At 40.6% G+C, this 23401-nt stretch overlaps 1 protein-coding gene across 2 annotated transcripts; it reads right to left on the minus strand.

Moving 5' to 3' along the window:
• Nucleotides 1–382: 382 nt before the first annotated feature.
• roh (reduction of Rh1) lies at nt 383–22466 on the minus strand. 2 transcript variants are annotated; one of them, XM_076191007.1, is made up of 4 exons: nt 22442–22466; nt 11930–11958; nt 4150–4376; nt 383–573 (listed from the first exon to the last, which is right to left on the minus strand). In XM_076191007.1, the coding sequence occupies exons 2-4, from the start codon at nt 11944–11946 to the stop codon at nt 527–529; spliced, it is 291 nt and encodes a 96-aa protein (XP_076047122.1). In that variant the 5' UTR covers nt 11947–11958; nt 22442–22466; the 3' UTR covers nt 383–526. The 2 variants fall into 2 exon arrangements, with proteins under 2 accessions (XP_076047122.1, XP_076047032.1); XM_076190917.1 differs by lacking the exon at nt 22442–22466 and adding an exon at nt 12599–12670.
• Nucleotides 22467–23401: the final 935 nt, after the last annotated feature.

A 23401-nucleotide genomic window follows, 5' to 3' on the forward strand; every position in this document is an offset into this window, starting at 1 on the left:
TGCCTTCTATGCAGGGCAGCAGTTAACCCCCCCCCCCCCACCTCCCATGTATGAAGGATCATCCCTGTTCAGCACCATACAAATTGGGTCAAAAGCTTTGCACCTATGTTAACCTCCCTTACTATCCTATCAATATACACATCGAGCAGTACGACAGTATGGTCCAATTACCTGTTCAATTTTCTAGTGTCTTTTGCTTCCCACAATTTTGCTTAAGAGCCTTCAGTTTGTTTACCTACTAAGCAAGACAACATTAAAGAAATTACAATTCCTTTCCAATGTTTGTTTTCCCATGCACAACCCTTTTACTTTAGCCAAACAACCAATAGTGATCTATGAATATGGTATATGCAACACTTAAATGGAAAAAGCAAACTCCACATTTTAGTAAACCTTTAATTTTTCTTTTCTTTGTACATTTGTCTATACATAGCATGCTGATCCCATTTGGTATTCTGCAGCAGGTTTAAATTTTCATTATATCTAAAATAAAAACTGGAATAGATGTTAAGATGCAGCATGATACCTAATGGTCTTTCTTTGCCCACTTTTCCTTGTTGGCTGGCGAGCATGCTGCAAATAGAGAAAAACAAAATGAGCATTTGTACACATTTTTAAAGAAAGAAATAAGGGAGGGAAGATAGGAGAGGAGAGTTGACCATCGACAGTTCTGCTATCATAAGCTAGTGACGCACCATAAATCCATCAATCTGTCGGCCCAAGTTTTTCTTGCAGGAGACCCATGGCCCAAAGGTATCTGGCTACAGCCTCTAGTTTGGTCTACATGCCACACAAGGAAGACAAGTGTTGCCTGGATAGTGAGAGTACAGGGCAGTATGTTGTGTCTTCTGTGGAGTGACTGGCCAGGCTACTGCTGCTGCCCCCCCCCCCCCCGGCCAAAATTTGGAAAATTGAGTTAATGTGTAAATGGAGGTGGGAAGAGCAAGTAAAAATTACACACCTTAACATGCAAAACTTCTTTGATTACACAATTCAGCAGAGGTTACAAGTAATGAAAGGTGCAAAATAAAGAAAGGTGGAAATGAAATGCAGAGGGAGGGAGGCCAAAGGGGAAGCAGATGTAGGGCGAGGTACATCTGATAAAGAATTGTGAATAGAAACAAAATTGGGAAGGAAATGAAGATTGAAGGGGCAAGGTAGGTAGATAAAGGGTCAAGAATGCAGATGGATAGATGTTAATGGAATTGAAGGAGTATGAGGAAGATGGGTAGAGTATTTCCAGGATATGTGAAATGCAGAGGCAGAGAGGAAGTCTTGCATTATGGCAGTAAATACCACAAAAATAACAGCAGGGAAAGGAGAATGACAGGGCTATTGGGAAAGCAGATACATAGAGAAGTGAAATCAATAAAAGTTGGTAAACACCTAGGTTTGATGGTTATTATATGAAGTGTTTGACAAAGGGGATGAATATTTATTGAGGAATGACTAGTGAGACTGTTGGGTGTGCCTGTGGAAGAATGCATGTATTGTTCCACTGTCCAAGGGGAAAAGGACATATAAATGTAGAAGTTTTTAAGAGCATTCTGATGTAGGAAAGAGTGGTAGTAGTGTGGGTTTAGGAAAGGAAGAGGTTAAGACCTATGTGAAAAAATTTGGCGAAAGTTAGAGGTGGTTTTTGGGCTTTCATGGATTTGGAGAAGGCATATGACAAGGCTGACCTAGGGGTATAACAGGATGCTGTGTGGACATCTGGGAGAGAGGAAAGTCTTCAAGGTGGTCAAAATTTATATAAGAGTAGTATTTTTGCGAAGTTAGGAAATGAAGCGATTGAGGTGAAGTTAATATCTCCAGTTTTGTCACCATGGTTGTTCAACATGTGTATGGATGTGGTGAGGGAAGTGGGAGGTGAGGCAGATGTTTGCAGACAATGTGCTTATGGCTGAACTGATTGACGTGGAGTTTGGTAGGGTATGCGAGAGGGTGCTGAAAGTATGTGGGCAAAATTAAGTAATGATATTCAAGGGGTAGGGGTGATGGTGGATTGGAATAAAATTAAAAGGGAGAGGCTGTAGGAAATGGAGAGCTTTAAGTATTGGGGATCACATGTAGCAAAGGAGTAAGGGTGTAGGTGAATTATAAGGTGAGGGAAGCAAGTAAATGTTGGAAGAAGTTTGGTAAAGTACCAGATTTAAGGGTTGCACATAGTGTTTACTTTGTGACAAGTGTATACATGTTTTTATAGTACAGTGAGTCATACTTATATGGTAAATCTTTATCCAGTAAATTCACAGTTACAGTGTTTGGTAATTACTACCCTCGATTCTATTTACAGTAAGAAAAATTCACGTATACGGTATCTGCTAGATATTTTGAAGAGGAAAGAGCAGGGAGAAAGTATGTCTGCCATATCCTATTATTACACGTTATAATGGGTTCGGTATATGGTAATTTCAATTTGCAATAAGGTTTTCAGGAGCGCATATGTACCGTATAACGAGGACTTACTGTAACATGTTCTCTGGTATTGGTGGGAGAAGGATTTATGTATCACAACAATAATAATAATACATACATATACTAAGGCTTTTTCCCCCTTACAAGGGAGGTAGCCAAAAAGGAAAAGGCATAAAATCATTCCCACCCATTCCATCCCTGAATACACTCCACACCCCTCCACCCTCCCTCTTATCTTAGCACCTCCTGGATGACGGGTCATCCCTGCACCCTGTCCACTGCCCTGGGTCAGAAGCAGTGTCGTAAGACACAGCACATCCACAGCAAGGCCACTTCATTAAATCGGCGACCCTACCTCTCCTTTGGGCTGCGTCAAAATTTGCTCACACATATTACCTCACCCCCCATCCCCCCACCCATTCCACCTCATGCATCACAACATCATCCATATACAACCATTCTCCAATCACCCCAGTCTTCTGTCCTCTCCCATCCTTCCTCAACAGACGTTCCCCTCTTCCCCAAACCCCCTTCACCCCATCCATCCACCTCATCCTAGGACGGCCCCTCATGTTCACTCCCTCCACATCTGCCTTCCATACCTCTTTTACTAGTCTTTATTCACTCATCCTTTCCATGTGTCCAAACCATCCTAATACTCTCATCAACCCTATCTCCCACTCCCTTTCCATCCCCCCGTGCAGAAAAATAGAAGACTGAGAAATCCCTTTGTGCTGTGTCAAAATATTACTCCCTTGTACTTTCTAACATCCCCCCCACATCTCCCACCCACCCTTCCATGTATTATAGAATCATCCATACATAACTATTCTCCACTCACCCCTATCTTCTGTTTTCTCCCTTCCTTAACAGACATTCCCGTCTTTCCCATTGCCCCTTTCACCCCATCCATCTCATCCTTGGTCACCCCCACATGTTCACTCCCTCCACCTCTGCCTTCCACAGTTCATTTACTAATCTTTCTTCACTAGTTCTTATCATGTGTCCAAACCATCCCAATACCTTCTCATCAACCCTATCTCCCAACTCCAATTCTACCCCTGCTCTCCTCCTCACATCCTCAATTCTCACTCTATCCAGCCTAGTAACCCATACCATACTTCAGATATTTCATCTCGAACGCATTATTTCTTACACTTTCTCCCTTATGTTCTATGTTTCTACCCCCATACAGTGCTATCAGCACAATTGCCCCTTCATACAATCTCCATTCCTAAATGTCTATTTCTCGTTACACTTTTTAATCCCCCAAAGCATTTACATGCTTTTCTCAATGTACATTCTACCTCCACTCCTCCCTTAACAGTCATATTTTCACCAACCCATGGTGATGTTTTTTATTATTATTATTATTTCTGAGTATTCATTTTCTGTGGTAGGGGAAAAGAATACTGCCACCAAGTATTTCCACTTGGATCGTAAGAGACGAGCAGAAAGGGACGGGGATTGGGACTAGGCATCCTTCTCCTTGTAGCCCCACAGGGGCTATGAGAGCTGATGCAGAAAGAATAAATAAATAGATAAAATAAATGAATAAATAAAATAAATAAAAATAAAATAATAATTGAATCCCAAGTCAAGTGTGCGTTTACCAACCAAGCATATTTGCATGTTCATGAATATGTATATACACATGAAAATGTGGCTGGAAATAACTGCTGGAAAATGAAGAAAAGAGTAAGATCAATAATTCCTCTTCATATTGCTTACCTTGATTTTCAATCCAGTTGAAGACTGGGATGCATGCTGCAACACCAAGGATATAATATCTGAACACCCACTGATTCTTGAAGTAATAGGCAAATGGAAATTGTGCCAACTTGGCTGTGAAGGTGTAGGGGTACTTCATCATCCGTCCTGGTGCCATCTTTGGAGTAAGTTTATTGGCAAGTTCGTCAAGAACACTTGAAAAGGCTTCGCCTGCTGCTGCGACTGTCCTGCAAGTTAAAAGAATTGTCAGCAAAGTGAATCTTCTAGGAACACAATTGGGAAAATCTGTGACATTAAGAAGCCAATAAATGTTAACCTAGAGGACTGAATTTCCAATAACTCAAAGCACAGATACAAATCAAATACCCCTTAAAAGTTCTGTAAAAATGACAATTTTCCCTTGTATACAGTACTGACTTCTTCACAAACAATTATCATAAAATAAAGTTACCATATTTCAAGCCAACTTGCAGTCAAGCTATGCCATATACAGGGTCTAACAGATAAATCCGTACAACTTCTTATCACATGTTTTAAGATTAATATCTCGGGTTATAATAAACAGAGTTATGAAATTTTCAGTATATTTAGAAAAGGCAATAAGAACAATGATTTCATTCAATGTAACCACCTTCAGCTGTTATGACGCTTTCAACGCGTTTACGAAACTTGGATACAGCGTTGATGATCTCAGACTTTGATAATGAACCCACAGCCTTCTTGATGTCTGTCTTCAGGGTTGTTATACTTCTGTGTGGCTTGTCACATGCCTTGGCCTCAATTCACGCCCAAAAATAATAATCTAAAGGGTTTAGGTCTGGCAAATTTGAGGGCCACAACTCTTTGTTCCAGAACTGCACATTTGACCCTTCGAGAAGGTTGGTGGTCCTCTTCGCTGTGTGGGCTGGAGCCGAGTCTTGTTGGAAGACAAACTGGTTGCCACTAGCCTTATCTTTCATCCAGGGTATTATTTTCTCTTCTAGAACTTTGCAATAGACAACGGCATTGACTTTCTCCTTGTTGTTGAAGAAGTGAGTGAAGACGTCCCCCTCAGTCGACACCACACAGAGCACCATGACACTTGATGGTTTCTTTGTTGTTGTCTTGTGTTGAACCTCTGAGGATGAGGAGGCTATCCAGCGATCATTCCGCTTATTGAAAGTCGCATCAACCGTGAAAATCTTCTCGTCGGAAAAAAACTTGATGACTGAGCCATTTGACTTCATCCAGTTCAACAGCTTTTGGCACCTGGTCAAGCGGATTTCTTTCATTTTTCGTGTCAAAAGATGTCTTTTTCCTTGTGAGAATGAGGTTAATCCCAATTTCTTTAATGCTCTGGATAATGGTAAGGCTGGATTTGCATTGACACTTCTCTTGAGACCAGCTAAAAAGCGAGGTGTTAGAATTCTGCCCCTTCTGGGCTTGTGAGCAGCTCGTTGGTCTTCGCCGGTCTCATCAAAACGTTTACAAACATCGTAAACAGTTTGTCTGGAGTATTTTAGCATCCTTATTATGGCGCTAGGAGTGTGACCCGCGCGACGAAGTTCGCATATGGCTTGTTCCATTGCTTAATGTTTATTGCACCGGTGCTAGTATACAACTGGCTAAATTATTAGACAAATGGAAGTATCTGGAAACAATCAGAATTGCCATATGTTACTTTTTAAGTGCTTAAAACCTCTTCAAAGTTTGTATGGATTTATCTGTTAGACCCTGTATATTCAATTTGGAAAGTATGTTCAAAAAATTCCTTTCTTACAATTCAATTTTGTATTTTCTTAGCAATGTTAAATCGCATTTCCCATTATCCTGATACAATTTCCCTAGGTGCATTTGAATATAATCTATAAAAACACATTAATTCTAAATTGCAAGTACATACATACATATACCAAGGCTTTTTCCCCCTTACAAGGGAGGTAGCCAAAAAGGAAAAGGCATAAAATCATTCCCACCCATTCCATCCCTGAATACACTCCACACCCCTCCACCCTCCCTCTTATCTTAGCACCTCCTGGATGACGGGTCATCCCTGCACCTTGTCCACTGCCCTGGGTCAGAAGCAGTGTCGCAAGACACAGCACATCCACAGCAAGGCCGCTTCATTAAATCGGCGACCCCCCCTCTCCGTCCCCCCATGCATAAAAGGAGAAGACAGGGAGAAATCCTTTTGGGCTGCATCAAATTTTGCTCACACATGCATCACAAACTCATCCATATACAACCATTCTCCATTCACCCGTCTTCTGTCCTCTCCCGTCCTTCCTCAACAGACATTCCCCTCTTTCCCAAAGCCCCATTCACTCCATCCATCCACCTCATCCTAGGATGTCCCCTCATGTTCACTCCCTCCACATCTGCCTTCCATACCTCTTTTACTAGTCTTTCTTCACTCATCCTTTCCATGTGTCCAAACCATCCTAATACTCTCATCAACCCTATCTCCCAACTCCATTTCCACCCCCGTTCTCCTCCTCACCTCATTTCTCACACTATCTAGCCCAGTAACCCCCATCATACTTCTCAGACACCTCACCTCAAACACATTCAAACTCCTTCTCTCTTCCTCTCTTATGTTCCATGTTTCTGCCCCATACAGTGCTGTTGGCACAATCACTCCTTCATACAGTCTCCTCTTAGCATCCATTCCTAAATGTCTATTCCTCATTACACTCTTCAATCCACCAAGGCATTTACTTGCTTCTCTCAATCTACATTCTACCTCCACTTTTTCCTGCCACATTTGCACCCAAATATCTAAAACTATCCACTTCTTCCAGTCGCTCTCCCTTAATGCTCACTTCCAGTCTACTGCCACTTTCACCCCTTGTACATCTCATCACCTTACTTTTACCCACATTTATCTTTAGCTTTCTTCTATCACATACTCTCCCAAACTCTGTCACCAACTTCCTCAATCCCTCCTCCGATCCTGCCACAAGCGCAGTGTTGTCCGCAAAAAAACAGCTTGCTCATCTCCCACTTTTCTCCATTTTCTTTAACCATCTCCAATCCCTGACCCACTACCCTTGCATTTACCTCTCGCACTACCCCATCCATGTATAAGTTGAACAGCCAGGGTGACATAACGCATCCTTGACGAAGTCCCACCTTTACCTCGAACCACTCACTCTCCATTTCTAATCCTGACAAGCTCTACTACTCTCATAAAAACTCTTGACAGCTCCTAGAAGCTTTCCTCCTATCCTATATATCTGCATAACCTCCCACAGTGCCTTTCTGTCTACCCTATCATAAGCCTTTTCCAGATCCATAAAAGCCCAAAAAACATCCTTCCCCTTTCCTATAGCTTTCTCACATATTTGTCTTACCACAAAGATCTCATCTACACAACCTCTACCCGTCCTAAATCCACACTGTTCCTCACCAATTACTCCCTCTGTTCCTCTCCTAATCCTCTCAATCAAGATCCTCCCATAAGCCTTCCCAACTACACTTAACAAGCTAATCCCTCTGAAACTACTACATTCACACTTGTCCCCTTTTTCCTTGTAAAGTGGAACTATACAGGCACTCCTCCAGTCCTCCGGCACTCTACCGTCTCCAGCAAACATTAAATAACCTCACCAGCCAGTCCACCATCACTGTACCTCCTCTTTTTTTTTTAGACATTCTGCATGGCATCCATCCAGACCAGGTGCCTTACCTGCTTTCATCATCTTAACAACTGCCTTCACTTCATCCTTCCTCATTTCTCCTCCATTTTCCTCACTCATCACGGTCATTTTCTTAGCATTTCCCACTGCAACTATCTTTCCCTCCCTATCCTCCTTCACATTTAGCAACTCCCTAAAATATTCTGCCCATCTTCCCCTTACTGCCTTCTCTTCCATTATCATCTCTCCATCTGCACCTTTTACCTTTTCTTCTCTACTTGATTCCCCTCCTCTTCCTCTCTTAATTTCTTTCCAAAACATCTTTTTATTACTTTCAAAACTTTCTGTCATACTCTTACCCCACTTCACATCTGCTCTCCTCTTTGCCTCCTTTACCTTTTGCTTTACTTCTCTTTTCTTTGTACCTCTCATATGACTCCCTCGTCCTATTTTGTAACCAATCTGTGAAAGCTCACTTCTTCTCTTCTACAACCTTCTGTTTCCTCATCCCTCCATTCACTACCTTTCCTTCTATTTCCTCTTGTCCTTCTTGTTCCACAGACCATCCTTGCACACTTTGTGACTCCCTCCTTGAACCATCCCCATTCCTCCTCCACACCTAGCTCCACTCTATCCTTCACTCCCTCCCACTCCTTCAGCTTCTTCTTGTACTCCTCCTTTTCCTTTAATGAGTTCACTCTAAGCACCTCCCTACCTTTTGTCCCTTTCCTCTTTCTCCATCTATCCTCCACTCTCAACTTACCTTCCACCAAAAAATTATCTGATATTCCCCCACCCTCTCCCCTTAGCACATGTACATCCTTAACTCTTCCTATCATAATCCTATTTACCACTACATAGTCCATCAACGCTCTATCTACCACCCTTCCATCCACCACCCTCTCCCATGTGTACTTATGCTTGACTTTCTTCCGAAACACTGTATTTGCTATCATCAACTCTCTTTCTAGACACATTTCCACCATCAACTCTCCACTACCATTCTTTCCTGGAACTCCACATTTCCCAACCACTCCATCAATTGGACCATTTCCTACCCTAGCATTAAGGTCTCCCAGTACTATTACATTGACATTTCTCCCTAAATCCTCTATGCACGCATTTAAATCTATCCAAAAGGCCTCCCTTTCTTCTACACTCCTCATTGCCAGGCCCATATGCACTTACAAAGACCCACATCTCCTTTCCCAGTTTCACCTTCATCCACATTATCCTTGAGGAAACCTCCTTCCACTCCACTACACGTTTACCTATCTCTTCACTTACTAGAATAGCCACCCCTTCCCTCCCTCGCCCTCTCTTCACTCCTGATAACCTCCCACTTACACTCCCAAACTTACACTCACCCTTCCCTTTCAACTTGGTTTCACTCAAAGCCAACACATCCATCTTTCTTCTCACAAACATACTACCTATCTCTTCCCTTTTACTCTCATCTGTACCACATCTACGCACATTAAAAGACCCAAACCTTAGGGTGCTGGTCGGAAAACTCCCAGACCCTCTTATGCCTTTACTTTTTTGTTTAGGAATGTCCCCTGTGGGGCTACAAGGAAAAGGATGCCTAGTCCCAATCCCCGTCCCTTTCTTCTCGCCTCTTACGATCCAAGTGGAAATACTTGGTGGCAGTATTCTTTTCCGCCACCACAGAAAATGAATACTTAGAGAAATGGTACAGGACAGCAGCAAGGGGTTGGGGGACAGCATAATGGAGGGACAGTCGAAGTATAAAAGTGTCATCATTTCTCTATGAACAGAGTTTTCCTCTATCATAGACAAAATGATGTGTGGCTCTGGTCCGTAGGGACGCCCCATATAGACCCTAAAGTATCAACTGCATGCTACTTTGCCACAATAACAAGGGTACCATCAAGCAATTGTATTCACCTGACAGAAACCCCAAACTTTAACTGATAAATGTTACATCAATATTAAATTTAATTTATACTTAAAGAGTACCCATGAAAAGTATGTGACCCCTACTCCTTGTAACCGCTTATTCATGATGAGAATAGGAAGGCATTTTCTAAGGCGAAATTATGTAGATATAATGTATCTGGCAACACCCTGCTGTCACACTGGGCCAACAGAGTGGAATGTGAGGGAGAACTCAGCTAGTTGCTCCCACACTGCTGTGGGAAGAGCATTTACAGGTAACCCCTCTCTTCGGGATCTTGCCTTTTTTCACACTGGTTTTCTTCATTTCCACTGGGTATGTATCGTTACCATGGCCCCTACAAAAGAATTGATTAAAGATACAACTGCCCAAGTCATACGATTAAAGAAGGCAGACCATGGAACTAAAGAAATCAGTGAAATATTGAAGGTAGCCAAGCCCAAATACAGAAGGTGACTAAGTCCAAGTCAAAAGATACATGGTGCAATTTTGGGAGGGAAGAGAGCTGGAAACATCATCCCAGAAACGTAGGATAGGGCATCCTAAAAAGACCTCCAATGGTTTTGAATATCACAAAGTGTACTTTAAGAGTAAAATCCACTAACATAAGCAAAATCTTTGAAGGAGAAGCCTTCTTAGGATCCTCTATTACAAGTTACTGGGATGGTATCTCCAGCCCTCCGCCCTCCCAAAATCGCACCATTATCTCTTGACTTTGGACTTAGTCATCTTCAACATTTCACCGATTTCTTTAGTTCCATGGTCTGCCTTCTTAATCCAGTGACTTGAGCAATTACCACTTTAGTTAATTCCTTTGTAGGTGCCATGGTAATGATACAGACCCTAAGGACATGAAGAAAAACAGTGAAAAAAGGCAAGGTCCCAAAGAGAGGGGTTACCTGTAAATGCTTTTCCCACGGCAGTGTGGGAGCGACTAGCTGGATTCTCTTTCATGTTCCACTCTGTTGGCCCAGTGTGACAGCAGGGTGTTGCCAGATACATTCTATATAACTCCACCTCAGAAAATTCCTTCACATTTTCAACAAATATGTGGCCACAAGGGGTAGGGCCATATACTATTGACAAGTACTGTCACCTACCTTTATAAATCCATATTTATTTAAGCAGATAGTGATGTATATGAAAACCATGAGAGGAAAAATAAAATAAAATCAAATACACCCCATGTGGACAAAGTGAACTGACATTACTTCCTACCAAATCCAAATGACAACACAATCGGTAAGTTGGTCAGTCTTGAAAACTAAATTGTACTACGATGATAAAACTATTCATCTTTTACACCAAATTATGGCAATAAGTCCTCAGACATTTAGAGCCACTAACAATGACAATATTTGGTTTCCATATCAGTGCTCTGGCAATATGCAATTTTTGGTCAAATGTAGCATTTCAACTACTTCCTTTTGCATACACAACTTGTTTCTCATTATCACTGCATATCAAATACAAGTATCTACTTTGTCAAAATACCTGAAACATTTTACTCTACCAATATTCTTATACAAGGAAAAATACCAATGTGTGAGGACTTGTTAAACATGAAAGGTTGGGTACATGTCCAACAAATCATTTCCATCTAATGCATCCATTTATCAATATCAAGTGCCCCAAACAAATTGTATTACTGTGCTGTAGCAGCATACACTTACTAGTGATGTCTACCTTGAAACTGTGGATGCTTTGGTCTTCTGTTTACAATGTAAAAGTTTCTTACAACCTAAAAGATGTAGTGTCAATAATCAATGCATAAAAAGATGCTTCTGGCCACTGCAGTACTTATAAGTGAAACATGTACATCAAAATGATGACCCATAATATATGTGCTCATTCAATGTGCTATATCAAAGCTTACAGGGGTAGGCTGCATATTGCATATCCAAACTTATAGAAGCAAGGTTTAACTTTTATATATAGAGCTCATGGGTATGTTTTCTGAACAATAATCTATATTTCAGTTCCACTAATATATGGAAGCAAAAGAATTTACAATTTTTTAACAAAATCCAATTTCTTAGGAAGAAATACTGTGTATGTTATCTTGTTAATAAAGTATATTTTGGTAGCCAATTGAAATCAATAAAACCTTTAAAAACATACCCAGATGTTGATCAACTCTAGAAGATTACTAATATTTTGAACAACAGTATTGTAGGGGTTTAGATGGGGAAACATTTAAAAGCCAACACCAAGCTAAAGGTCAGTAGCACTTGGCTATTCCTACCTTTTGGCATCCGACATGTTTCCAGATTGCTTGGAAATAAACACAGTATCAACTGGGATTCTTGCCCAAAGACATTAAGAATAAAAAATCAAAAGATCAAGTTTTATAGTGTGCTCTTTATTGTAAACTATCACCACTGCACCTTTAAAGTTCTGCTGAAGTATTAGCCATGGGCAAGAACAAGAGTACACAAACCTTCTCCTGTCTATATCAATGGCTTGAAACTGGGGGAAAACCACTTTAAAATTTCCTTATTGTTCATATTCAAACTTATGCTGTACACCATGATAACTGATCATGCTGCCTACAGAAAGGTGATGGACTGGTATTTTAAAACTCCAAAACCAGACATAGGGGTAAGGATTACAAAGGCGGATCATGCCCACAGGAGACCTCTTGATCCATAACTAAGTCGGATGTGGAAAAATATAATAATGATGAATAAAAATAAATACCTAAAAATAAACTTCTACTTTTGACCATTCTGCTTATTTTGACCAAAACTGAACCAGCGTGTTACGGCAATCTAGGCACACACGTGTAAGGGGTTTTCCCAGTCTGTGATACTCACAGGTAACGTGGTATGTATTTGGCTTTTTCAACAATGCAGAATGGTCAAAAGTAGAAGAGTTTATTTTTAGGTAGTTATTAAAATACATGTTTGCGCACCCGGTGAGCGAAGCTCACTCGCCGAAGGCCAAGCCCCTGCGAAGCAGGGTGCGGCATAACCGCTGCTTGTAAAAAAATAATAATAATAATAATAATATAAATAATGAATAAAATAAATAAATGCATAGGTTTAGTTAAATAATAAACCAATAGGTAAATAGTAAATAACAATAAATTGACAACTAATAATAAGTGAAAATCAAACAAACAAATATACAAATATAAAATAACAAATATAAAATAAATGGCAGTCAATACTGAACTACATTCCACTGCCTCTGAAGGAAGTTTATTCCATTCATCAACTACACAGTTGAAGTTGTTTCTACCCACTTCCAAATTAAATCTACTTCCTGGCAGTGTTTTATGGAGTAAATAACTTCTTCCATACAGTGATGCCTACATAAGAGTCATGAGGCGCGAGTATACGAGAAATGTTGGAGTCTTGATTATATTTATTTTGAAATTGTAGCCTAGTGACCCCCAAATTCTGTGAACTGGCATAATTATGTTTTCAGTGTTTATGATTACTCAGCGAAAGAGAATGAGTAATACAGCAGTGACTTTATATTCTATAACATGAGTATTGTGATGCACCAATCATTGCACCTCAGGCATCCAATGATGCGCGGGATAATCTGACTCGTATTGACAAGGTTAAGGGACTTCTGCAATACCCCTACAGACCAGTAAAGCAGGATTTTTTTAATGACTGGAAACTAATCTCCTCAAAAGAATGACACTCATTTAATTTAAATTACCTCTCTTTTCTACTTCTATTATGACTATACTTTAAAACATCTATGAATCCACCCCTGTGCAATACTGTTCTCAAGGAGAGGCACTGTTCATCAGCATCAAATATAAATACTTCTTAATCTACACAAATTCAATGGTGAGAGGTACACCGCACTACCATGTTTTCATTACCTGGCATAGTTGCCTTCTTGTGGGTCATCTTGAAAGTTAAACATGAAAAATTAAGTTTCAAACCCAACAGTTGTGGATACTTTGGGAGTGAAGCAGAACAGTGGTGGCACACAACCATGCATGGGATTGTGTGGGGTGAGCAAACAGGATATTGGCCCAAGAAATCTTGCACATACCTTGAACTTTTACTTTGCAACATTCATTGCTTTACCCACAAATAACCAAATTTCTGAATGGTCTATTTATATACCAAGTCCCTCTTCCTCATGTATGGGAGGTAGCCAGCCCACCCTGTTTCCCTTTCATCTCAGCCTCTCATAGATGAAGTCATCCCAGTAAATTTTTAGTTGTGCACGCCAATGAAATATAGCTATAGAAAATTAATTATTAATCTTGTAAATTACAATAGATCAATGTAATATGCAATTTTCTTGGCGGAAATAAATAACAAAAAAGTTGTTAAAACCTATTTTGTAACGAACTTGCTGTGGTTGAATGATACACCATGTTTTTGATAGGTGCCGAGGTCAAAGAAATGAAAGGATGATAAATTAGTCTATTCTAACCTAACTAACCTATGTAACCAAACCAATGTTTAGTAATTTGGTACCTCAAATTCTAAAGATCATCTGGGTTGTCGTCGTCACGGATGCTGACAGTCTGATTACTATTGTACCTTGGGCAGTTACCAGACAACAGCAGAACACTGTATTCTCTCATTAAGTCCAAGGAAGCCCTTTGTCTTCATGACAGTGCTTATTAATGTCACCTGGAGTTGGAGTTTTCCGGTCCACAACGTGAAAGCAGTTGTATGATGGTGACTGGACTGGCATGGCGTCCGTACTGTATCCTAGTGGCTTCATTTGTTAGTAAATTTGCGTGTAGCAAGGTTTTTTGTTTTTTATTTCCGCCAAGAAAATTGCATTACATTCATGTATTATAATTTACAAAATTAATATTTAATTTTCTAATGCAATATCGCTTAGGTGTGCACAACTAAAATAATACCAACATTTTTGGGGGGCTCTTGTCCCCTCCTGACCTTAATTTTTTTTTGTCCCATTTCCTCAAGAATGCTAAAATATGCTACCCGCTCAGACCTTTCAACTTCAAATTTTGTGCCTCTCAAGTTTTGAGCCTTCCGAACATGCACAACTGTGCCTTGGTACCATTTGGCAGAGTAAACAAATGGCCAACTCTGTGAAAGTGTCAGCGTTTGGTTTATGACATTTGTATGGTTTTTATCATAGCTTGCAAAGAGCACAAGGGCAATTCTATCTCTTAAAGCCCTGTTTCAAAGATGATGACATGACCCACTCTATTCAGTGTGGGGAATGCAAAAAATGGATTCACTACTACTGCTCAAAACTCCTGCTTTACAATCTTATGTGCCTATTGAAAACAACCAGGAAATATACCTGTGAAAAATGCTACAAATCCAAATACTTGGATGAATGTTGGGTAAAGATAGCAGAAGAGGCACAAAAAGCAATTGATGAACAGGCAACATCAAGACGGAGTACACCAGAAAGCAACCAGGGAACAGACCATCAAGGAACCCAGCATTGCTACGGAAAACCAACAACTGTCTCAGATTCAATCCCTGCAGAAACACCAACTTTGAGTAACAGCCCAGGAGTTGACTCCGCCAGAAATTCAATTAACTCCAGAACCTGACCAGCCCCAGGATCATGCTGTTCCACCTGTAACCAAATCTGCAGTCAGTAATCAAGCCAATACCAGTCCTGACCCTACAGGGTCAAGAACAGGCAATGCCTGGATCTGCAGATACTACAGGAAAGGAATATGCAAACACGGAATTAACAGTAAAGGCTGCAAGTATAACCATCCTAAGCCATGCCCTAAGTTTGTGAACCACAAGTCCAAGAGACGATTGCGGCTGCAAAGAGGGAAAGGGCTGCCAAAACTACAGGAGTCCCTCAAACAATGTGGGGGTTAGGTTCCTGAAATTACCGCATATGACCAAATCCGCGTATGCTGACTTTCCATATTAAATACCGAGAACCGTATGTATGTGTATGTGTACGTGTGTGTGTGTGCGCGCGTGTATGTGGCGTTTGTATGTTTGTGCGTATATACATGTGTGTATGTGGCGTATATGCATATGTGTATGTGGCGTATATACATGTGTGTGTATGTGGTGTATACACGTGTGTGTATGTGGCGTATGTATGTGTGTGGCGTGTGTGTGTGAGCGTGTATGTGTCTGTGTTCACATGTACAAGTAAGAATGTACGTGCATGTGTCTGTGTTCATATTTGTGTGTACATGCATGCACATTCACAACATACACTGGTTGTCTAACACGTGTCTACACGTGTGTAAGCGTGTATATGTTTGTTTTTGATCTCCCAAACCACCACCACCAGTAACAACAAGAACCTCAAAAGAGAAATTAAGACACGACAAGCGCAGTCATTATCAGACTTATTAGTTGTGTTCCAAATGAAAGAAACATTACACTTCAACAGGTTAGGGCAGTAAAATTTCACGATAGCGCGGGGCAGGTGGTGGAAGCGACAAGCTAAAGCTTGTTGGCTACCCCTCCCTCCCTCCTGCATCTGTACCCGGAGGTTGACACGTAACCGCAGGCAGCCACCCACGGCTATCCCCTCGCACCACACCCTTGTTTGAGCAGTTCCCAGTGTACATAATGACTGCGTTATATGAGGATTGACTGTATATACAGTAGTAAAATAGAAAGCAGTCACCACAAATGTTTGCGATGTTGCCGCGTGTGCGTATGCGTGCCCGACTCGGCGCAAATTTTAAAACGGTTCTCTACATTTGAGATGGTTTTGAAATAAAATCCACATATGACTGAATCCGTGTTATTCGAATCCACGTTATTTGAGGGACTCCTGTCCCACCCTATCTTGTGCCGAAACTCACTGCAGAATAATGAACGTTTCAACAAACTTTACAAATACACTCATATTATGGGGACCAAGCGTCACCAACCTGAAACAAATGTTGATACACAAAAAGGCAAAACTAAATCACACAACAGAATGGACGTAAATTCACTAGAATCAGTACAGAGAAGAATGACCAAAATGATACAAGGACTCGGAAATTTGCCTTACGAAGAGAGGCTTAGGCACCTAAACTTACACTCTCTGGAAAGACGCAGAGTGTGGGGTGATCTAATAGAAGTGTTCAAGTGGATCAAAGGCTATAACAAGGGTAATGCAAACACGGTCATCATAATAAAACAACAGGGCAGGACTCGCAGTAATGGGTATAAACTGGACAAATTTAGATTTAAGAAGGAAATAGGCAAGAATTGGTTTACTAATAGGGTGGTCGATGAATGGAATAAACTTAGTAACCATGTAGTAAGCGCTGAAACTATCAGTTGTTTTAAAAAACGATTAGACAACTTTATGGATGGGGATGACAGGTGGTGATGGATAAGGAGCTGCCTAGTGTAGGCCTTATGGTCTTTTGCAGTCTCCTTTATTTCTTATGTTCTTATGTTATGTTCAACACCACAAAAAAAATCAAAGTACCAGGACAACACATCTTATGGGAATGATAAAAAAAATTTACACATGATCTGTGAAATGAAATCAGTCATGTCAAATCTGACCAAGATAGTAGAGGCCCAGGGAACAACCCTACAGAACCTAACCAAACCAGTAAATCAACAGTGCTTCACTCAGTGGCCAGCTGCACCAGCATCCATGAGCCCACTCTGGGCCTGGCCAACGATCGGGGGAGGTCAGTAGAAAAAATCTTAATGGGCAATATCCAGGGGCTTTACCCCAAATCAAACCAAAGTAAGGTTCCATATCTTGGAGAGTTAGCCAAGACCGAAGACTATATGATTATTGCCCTCACAGAGACCCACCTATCTGTAGATGTAAGAGATGCAGAAATAGAACTGGAAAACTACACAATATATAGAACAGATAAGAAAAATAGGAGCCACGGTGGGACCATTGTATATCTAAGAGATGACATAACCCCAAACACAAAGTTAATCCTTAGCTATACAGATAAGCAAGTGCAACTACAGGCACTCCACATACAAAAGCTAAATGTGGTAGTAATAAACTGCTACTGACCCCCCCAGCTTGCTCCTTAACAAACATTGAAGATGCAATATCAGAACTCAATCACTTGTATGAGATCCTACCAAACCCCACACCATATGTAGTTTTCTGCAGGGACTTTAATTTCCCATTCATCAAATGGTCTGATGGTGCCATAGCAGGAACCCCTCAAACTGACAAATCACAAGCAGAGAAACTCCTGTACTTTACCAACTCTATGTTCCTGACACAGGTCATTAACATACCAACAAGAGGAAACAATATCCTAGACCTGTTCTTTATTAATAACAGTGATGCCATGTCTAGCTATACAACCAATAAACCATCTTCTCAGATCACATCCTTATAACAATAACCACAAACTACAGTAAACCAGACTCCCCAAATGATGAATCCATACCACCCGTGAGTAACCCATTCTCCAAATTTAATTTCTTCAATAGCAACATCAACTGGGATGAGGTGAACTCAACCTTGCACAACATAAATTGGGAAACGCTCCTCCAAGGCAGTGACAAACATTTTGCTTGACAGTTTCCTTGAGACTATCCAAACTGTATGCGAAAATAAAATACCAGAGAGAAGATTACTAACATCTCGAAAAAGCAACATCCCTAAAGACCAGAAGATACTGATGAAAAGAAGAACTTCTCTCAATCAACAAATGAAAACCGCAAATGAGCACTTCATGACAAAATTGCCACAATAGAAAGAGAAATCAAGGTGTCTCATGAGGAGCAAAGAAACAAAGAAGAAATTCAAGCAATAAGTAACATTAAAACCAATCCTAAGTACTTTTTCAGTTACTAAAAAATTCTCAAAAGCAAAAACCAAAATTGGACCACTCCAAATGGATAATGGTAAAATGTCATCAAGCTCCCAGGAAACCTGCAATATCTTAGCACAACAATACACAACAGTGTTTTCTCAACCAAAAACTGAAAGTATTGTAAACAATCCCCAAGAATTCTTCTCAATACAAAACAACGGAAACCCACAACTCAATGACATACATTTCACCAAGACTGATGTGCTGAGTGCAATTTGTGAACTTAGAGTAAACTCAGCTGCTGGCCCAGATGGTATGCCTGCCATCATTCTTACAAAATGCAAAGTCTCTAGCATCCCCCCTTCAGAAAATTTGGCGACTGTCCCTCGATACAGGAATAATACCAAGCAGACTGAAGGAAGCCAAAATATCTCCAATTTACAAGGGAGGAGAAAGAAGTCTGGCCAAAAACTACAGACCAGTTGCACTTCCCATATCATAAAGGTTTTTGAAAAGATATTGAGAAATAACATCATCAGGTACCTAGAAAAACACCAACTAATAAGCAAATCTCACAGTTTTCATAAAGGGAGATCATGTCTTTCCAACTTGTTAAGCCACTATGAATGGTTGCTCCAAGAGCTTGAAAGACGAGGAAACTATGTTGTTGTTGTCGTTCCCTAGACTGTCTGTCCGAGCAGTCCCGTCTCCCCAAGGAATGCCACAGCCAAAACTGGGTTTTCCCACAAATCCTTTATAGAGTGTATGTTGTGTTGTTTGCGTGCATGATTGTGTATAATGCAGTCTTCCATTATGTGTTGTATGGTATGGGGTGAAGTGTCACATCCTGGGCAGCTGTTCACAATGCGGTCATCCAGCCTCTTCTGGTAGCTTAGAAGTGCTGGGTGGTGGCCGCACCACAGTCTGGCCAGGTGGACTCTGTCCTTTCGTGGGAGAGAGGATTCAGAAGGGTGGATATCAGGGGGTCTGGCATGCAGCAGTGTGTTGTCTTTCAGTGTGTTAATGGAGCGGTGAGTGATATGATTATATGTTTCCGGAGGCTGGTATTTGGTGATTGTGGAGGAAGAGAAGAGAGTATCTGTGTGATACAGGTCTTTGGGTGTTGTTTCAATGTTTCATGGTGTGTGTGGGTGTTCTGCTATGTAGTGTAGCGGGTCTACGTCGTGGGACCACCCCCCAACCCCAAGAGTTGGGGGCCAAACGGCGGCAATCAGCCCTAGCCACCGGCTCTACGCAGGTGGCACCAATCCCCAAGAGGAAACTATGTTGTGTGCCTTGATTTTGTTAAGGCCTTCAACCGAGTTGATCATGGCATCCTCTCAAACAAACTCAAGGCTGTGGGAATTAAGGGTAAGATTGGAATATGGCTCCATAACTTTATCAGAACAAGGACACAGGTGTGGTAGCTGTTGATGGCCACCAATCAGGGAAGTCAGCAGTTCTCAGTGGTGTACCGCAGGGATCAGTGCTGGGTCTGCTACTTTTCCTGGTCCTAATGAATGACATAAGCCAAACCGTGGACAGCTCATTTCTGTCATCCTTTGCGGACGACACCACCCTCAGCCATAGAATCAGCAACAAGGCAGACATCCAGGAATTACAGGACAACCTTGACAGTCTCAGAATGGGTTGAAATTAATAACATGCAGTTCAGTGAGGCCAAGTTTGAAATACTACGATGTGGCCCCAATTCCAACCTAATAAGTTCCATCACATTTCACACTAAGGGAGGCATAACTATATCCTCGAGTCAGGTGGTAAAGTGCCTAGGAATTCACCTCAATGAAAATGCCACCTACAAAAACCACATATACAAAACTACTAGTTAAGCCAGACAAATGGCTGGATGGGTACTTAGGACCTTCAAATCAAGAGAGGAACATCTAATGTTATCACTCTGGAAGGCACTTGTACAACCAGTACTCGACTACTATAGCCAACTTGGTCACCACAAAAAAGGGCAGAAATACAGGAACTAGAGTCTGTCCAAAAGCACTTCACCAGGCAAATCAAAGGCATGCAGGGCCTCAATTATTAGGATCACCTGAAAAAACTAGGCCTATACTCACAACAAAGAAGACGAGAGATATATCAGGCCATATGTGTGGAAAATACTGGAGAAACAGGTACCTGACCCTACTACATTGTCTCTGCAAGAGACACACAATAGCAGAAATGGTCGCATGTATGAAAAGAAATCGCTGTCTACATCTGCCCCAGATAGAATCAGGACCCTTTTGTCCTCCAGTTTCACACACAATGGTCCCAGAATCTTCAACATACTAGCGAAGCATGCAGGAGAGATCAAGAACTGCCCAGTCACCAAATTCAAACTACACCTACATAAATTTCTGAAGACGTTGTCAGACGAGCCTCCTGTACTTGGGTATACAGCTCACTGCAGGGCAGCCTCAAACTCCATTCCAGACCAGATTGACTTACAAAAAGAAGACTCCCGGACCGGAAGAAGCGGTGGACCACCACAGCTATGAGGAAGACCCTCTAAATTCTACTAAGTAAACTAAGTATGGACTGAGCACTACCAACGACATCTTCTGAATTCTATGCAGAATATTCCAGAGATTGTTTACAAAAGTTCTTGCTAGTGAGTTTGCACGTTTCAACCACATATTTGGACAAATGAGAGTAAATTTTTAGAAGTGCATACCTACGTGGTATAGCAATAGATAAATCAATTATTAATTTTATAGATTATAATATACCAATGTAATATGCAATTTTCCTGGTGGAAATCTATAACAAAGTTGCTAAAACAGATTTACTAACAAGAATAGTCAGGGTGGTTGAATGATACGCCATGTTTGTTTTGATAGATGCAGAGGTTGAAATGATAGGATGATAAATTCATCTATTCTAACCTAACCTACATTTAGTAATTCGGTACCTCAAATTCTAAAGATAATCTGGCTCACTGTCATTATCACAGATACTGATGGCCTGATTATAACTGTACCTCGGGTGATTAACAGACAACAGAAACCCATGTTCTCTCAAAGTCCAAGGAAGCCCTATTGTCTTTGTAAAAGCATTTATTAATGTCACCTGGAGTTGAAGAACACCCAGTCCACAATGTGAAAGCCATCATCTAACTGACAGTGACTGGACTGGACAGAAGACATGGCATCTGGACCGTATCCTAGCGGCTTCGTTTGTTAGTAGATTTGCTTGTAGCAAGGTTTTTTATTTATTTCCAATAAGAAAATCGCAGATTATGCTCATGCATTATTTACAAAATTAATATTTAATTTTCTAATGCTATATTGCGTAGGTGTGCACAATTAAAATAATACCCAAATGGCCAAAAAAAAGTCCACCCGATATGCCTCTTCCCGGAAGCAAGGATAACCAAAATTTTTTTATGTGGCTTAGTAAGTAAAGGATATGGTAAGGATGCTACACCTCAGCAGGTATACAGTAATACCGAAATTTTATCCAGGACATGGCCAGGCAGGACCCTAAGGTTACAGGTAAGGTAAAGTTAAGTAAGAAGTTAGAACTAAGATTGTTAGTATTCAGCTTACTAACTTGGTGATGTCTTGAGGTCCTTCTTTCATAAAGCAAGATCTCAAGACATCGCAGATCAGAATAGTCTCATCCTAGGAATCATCCGTGACTAAAATATTTGACCTATGGTTAACTGAACACAAACCAAAATATACCAAAATTACTGTTGACTGGATCATTGGATGATTGGTTATGCATCTACAACTGAATGCCCAAATGATAAACCGATTTTATTCTCAAAATGTATTTTTCGTCGATTCAATTTACTTGGCAATTATTACTACTTTTAACCAAGAAAATTAGAAAATAAAAAATTTAAAGTAACCAGTATAAATATAAATAATGATAATACACAAATCCGGAAGCCGGTACTAAATTATGTAATATTTTACTTCTTTTCAGCATACATTATCAAACTACAGCCTATTGTACATTACCACTCGATCACACACTCCATAAAACACATCTGATATAACCATTTTAAATTTCAATTTCGATCAAACCCAACTATTCCCTTACCTTGGTTACCAGTGGAACGAATCCTTCTGTACAAGGCCAAGTTAGCAGATGATTCGGATACTAGAAATATATAAATAAAGAAGGGTATCTCGACATACAACTTGGTGACGCTGGTCAAGTCTGTAAATAGTTATTTTGTTTGCCACTAGAGTGCAGGACTATCGCAAACGAATCTAATGGTTGTCTGCATTAAATCTGAAATGGAGATATATTACATATAATAATTATGAAACAAGATTGTTCATTAATAATATGCAATTTATTTACAATCAAGTGTTTATTAACAAACAACAATTGGAATTACAAATGTTTCCATGAAAAATTGAACTGTGTTATAGTTTCATTTTTACTAAAACTAAAGCGGGGAAATTAGAATACAAATATTGTAATATTCAGACAATAAACTCATGTTCTCAGTAGTACAAAATACAGATAATAGTAGCATTTATACGACATATGTAAAACATATAGCTGACATACGGACCTTTCGCTCAAGAACATACAGAGGATACGGAAACTAATGCCAAGGGTTCCAGAGACCCCCAACGTATGGTGTATAACTGTCTTTACACAAACTTAGATGGACTGGGGAACAGGTGGCGGAACTGGGTAGCCTGATGCAAAGAGAACAACCAGATTTTGTATTGATTGTTAACAGAGACCAAGACCAATGAAGAAATGCTGGACATGAACCTCTTTAATTAACACCAAGGAATATGTGGTCACCAGGAGGGATAGAAAAGATCAACATGCACCACCAGGTGGAGGAGTTATAATATCAACACGCAAGAATCTAATTGTGGACACAGACTCGGTCACCTTCCTTACCCAGCACGAAGCAGAAGAGACAGTTTGGTGCCAAGTGAAATGCGCAGGTGGCAAAGACATCGTACTTGGAGTCAAGGTCTAAATATACAGGTCAGACCGTTTGAATTATTGTGCGCAGCTTCTGACGTCATT

This window comes from Oratosquilla oratoria, chromosome 1, assembly GCF_046742065.1.
Source record: "Oratosquilla oratoria isolate Oo_2021 chromosome 1, ASM4674206v1, whole genome shotgun sequence".
Classification (NCBI taxonomy): Eukaryota; Metazoa; Arthropoda; class Malacostraca; order Stomatopoda; family Squillidae; genus Oratosquilla; species Oratosquilla oratoria.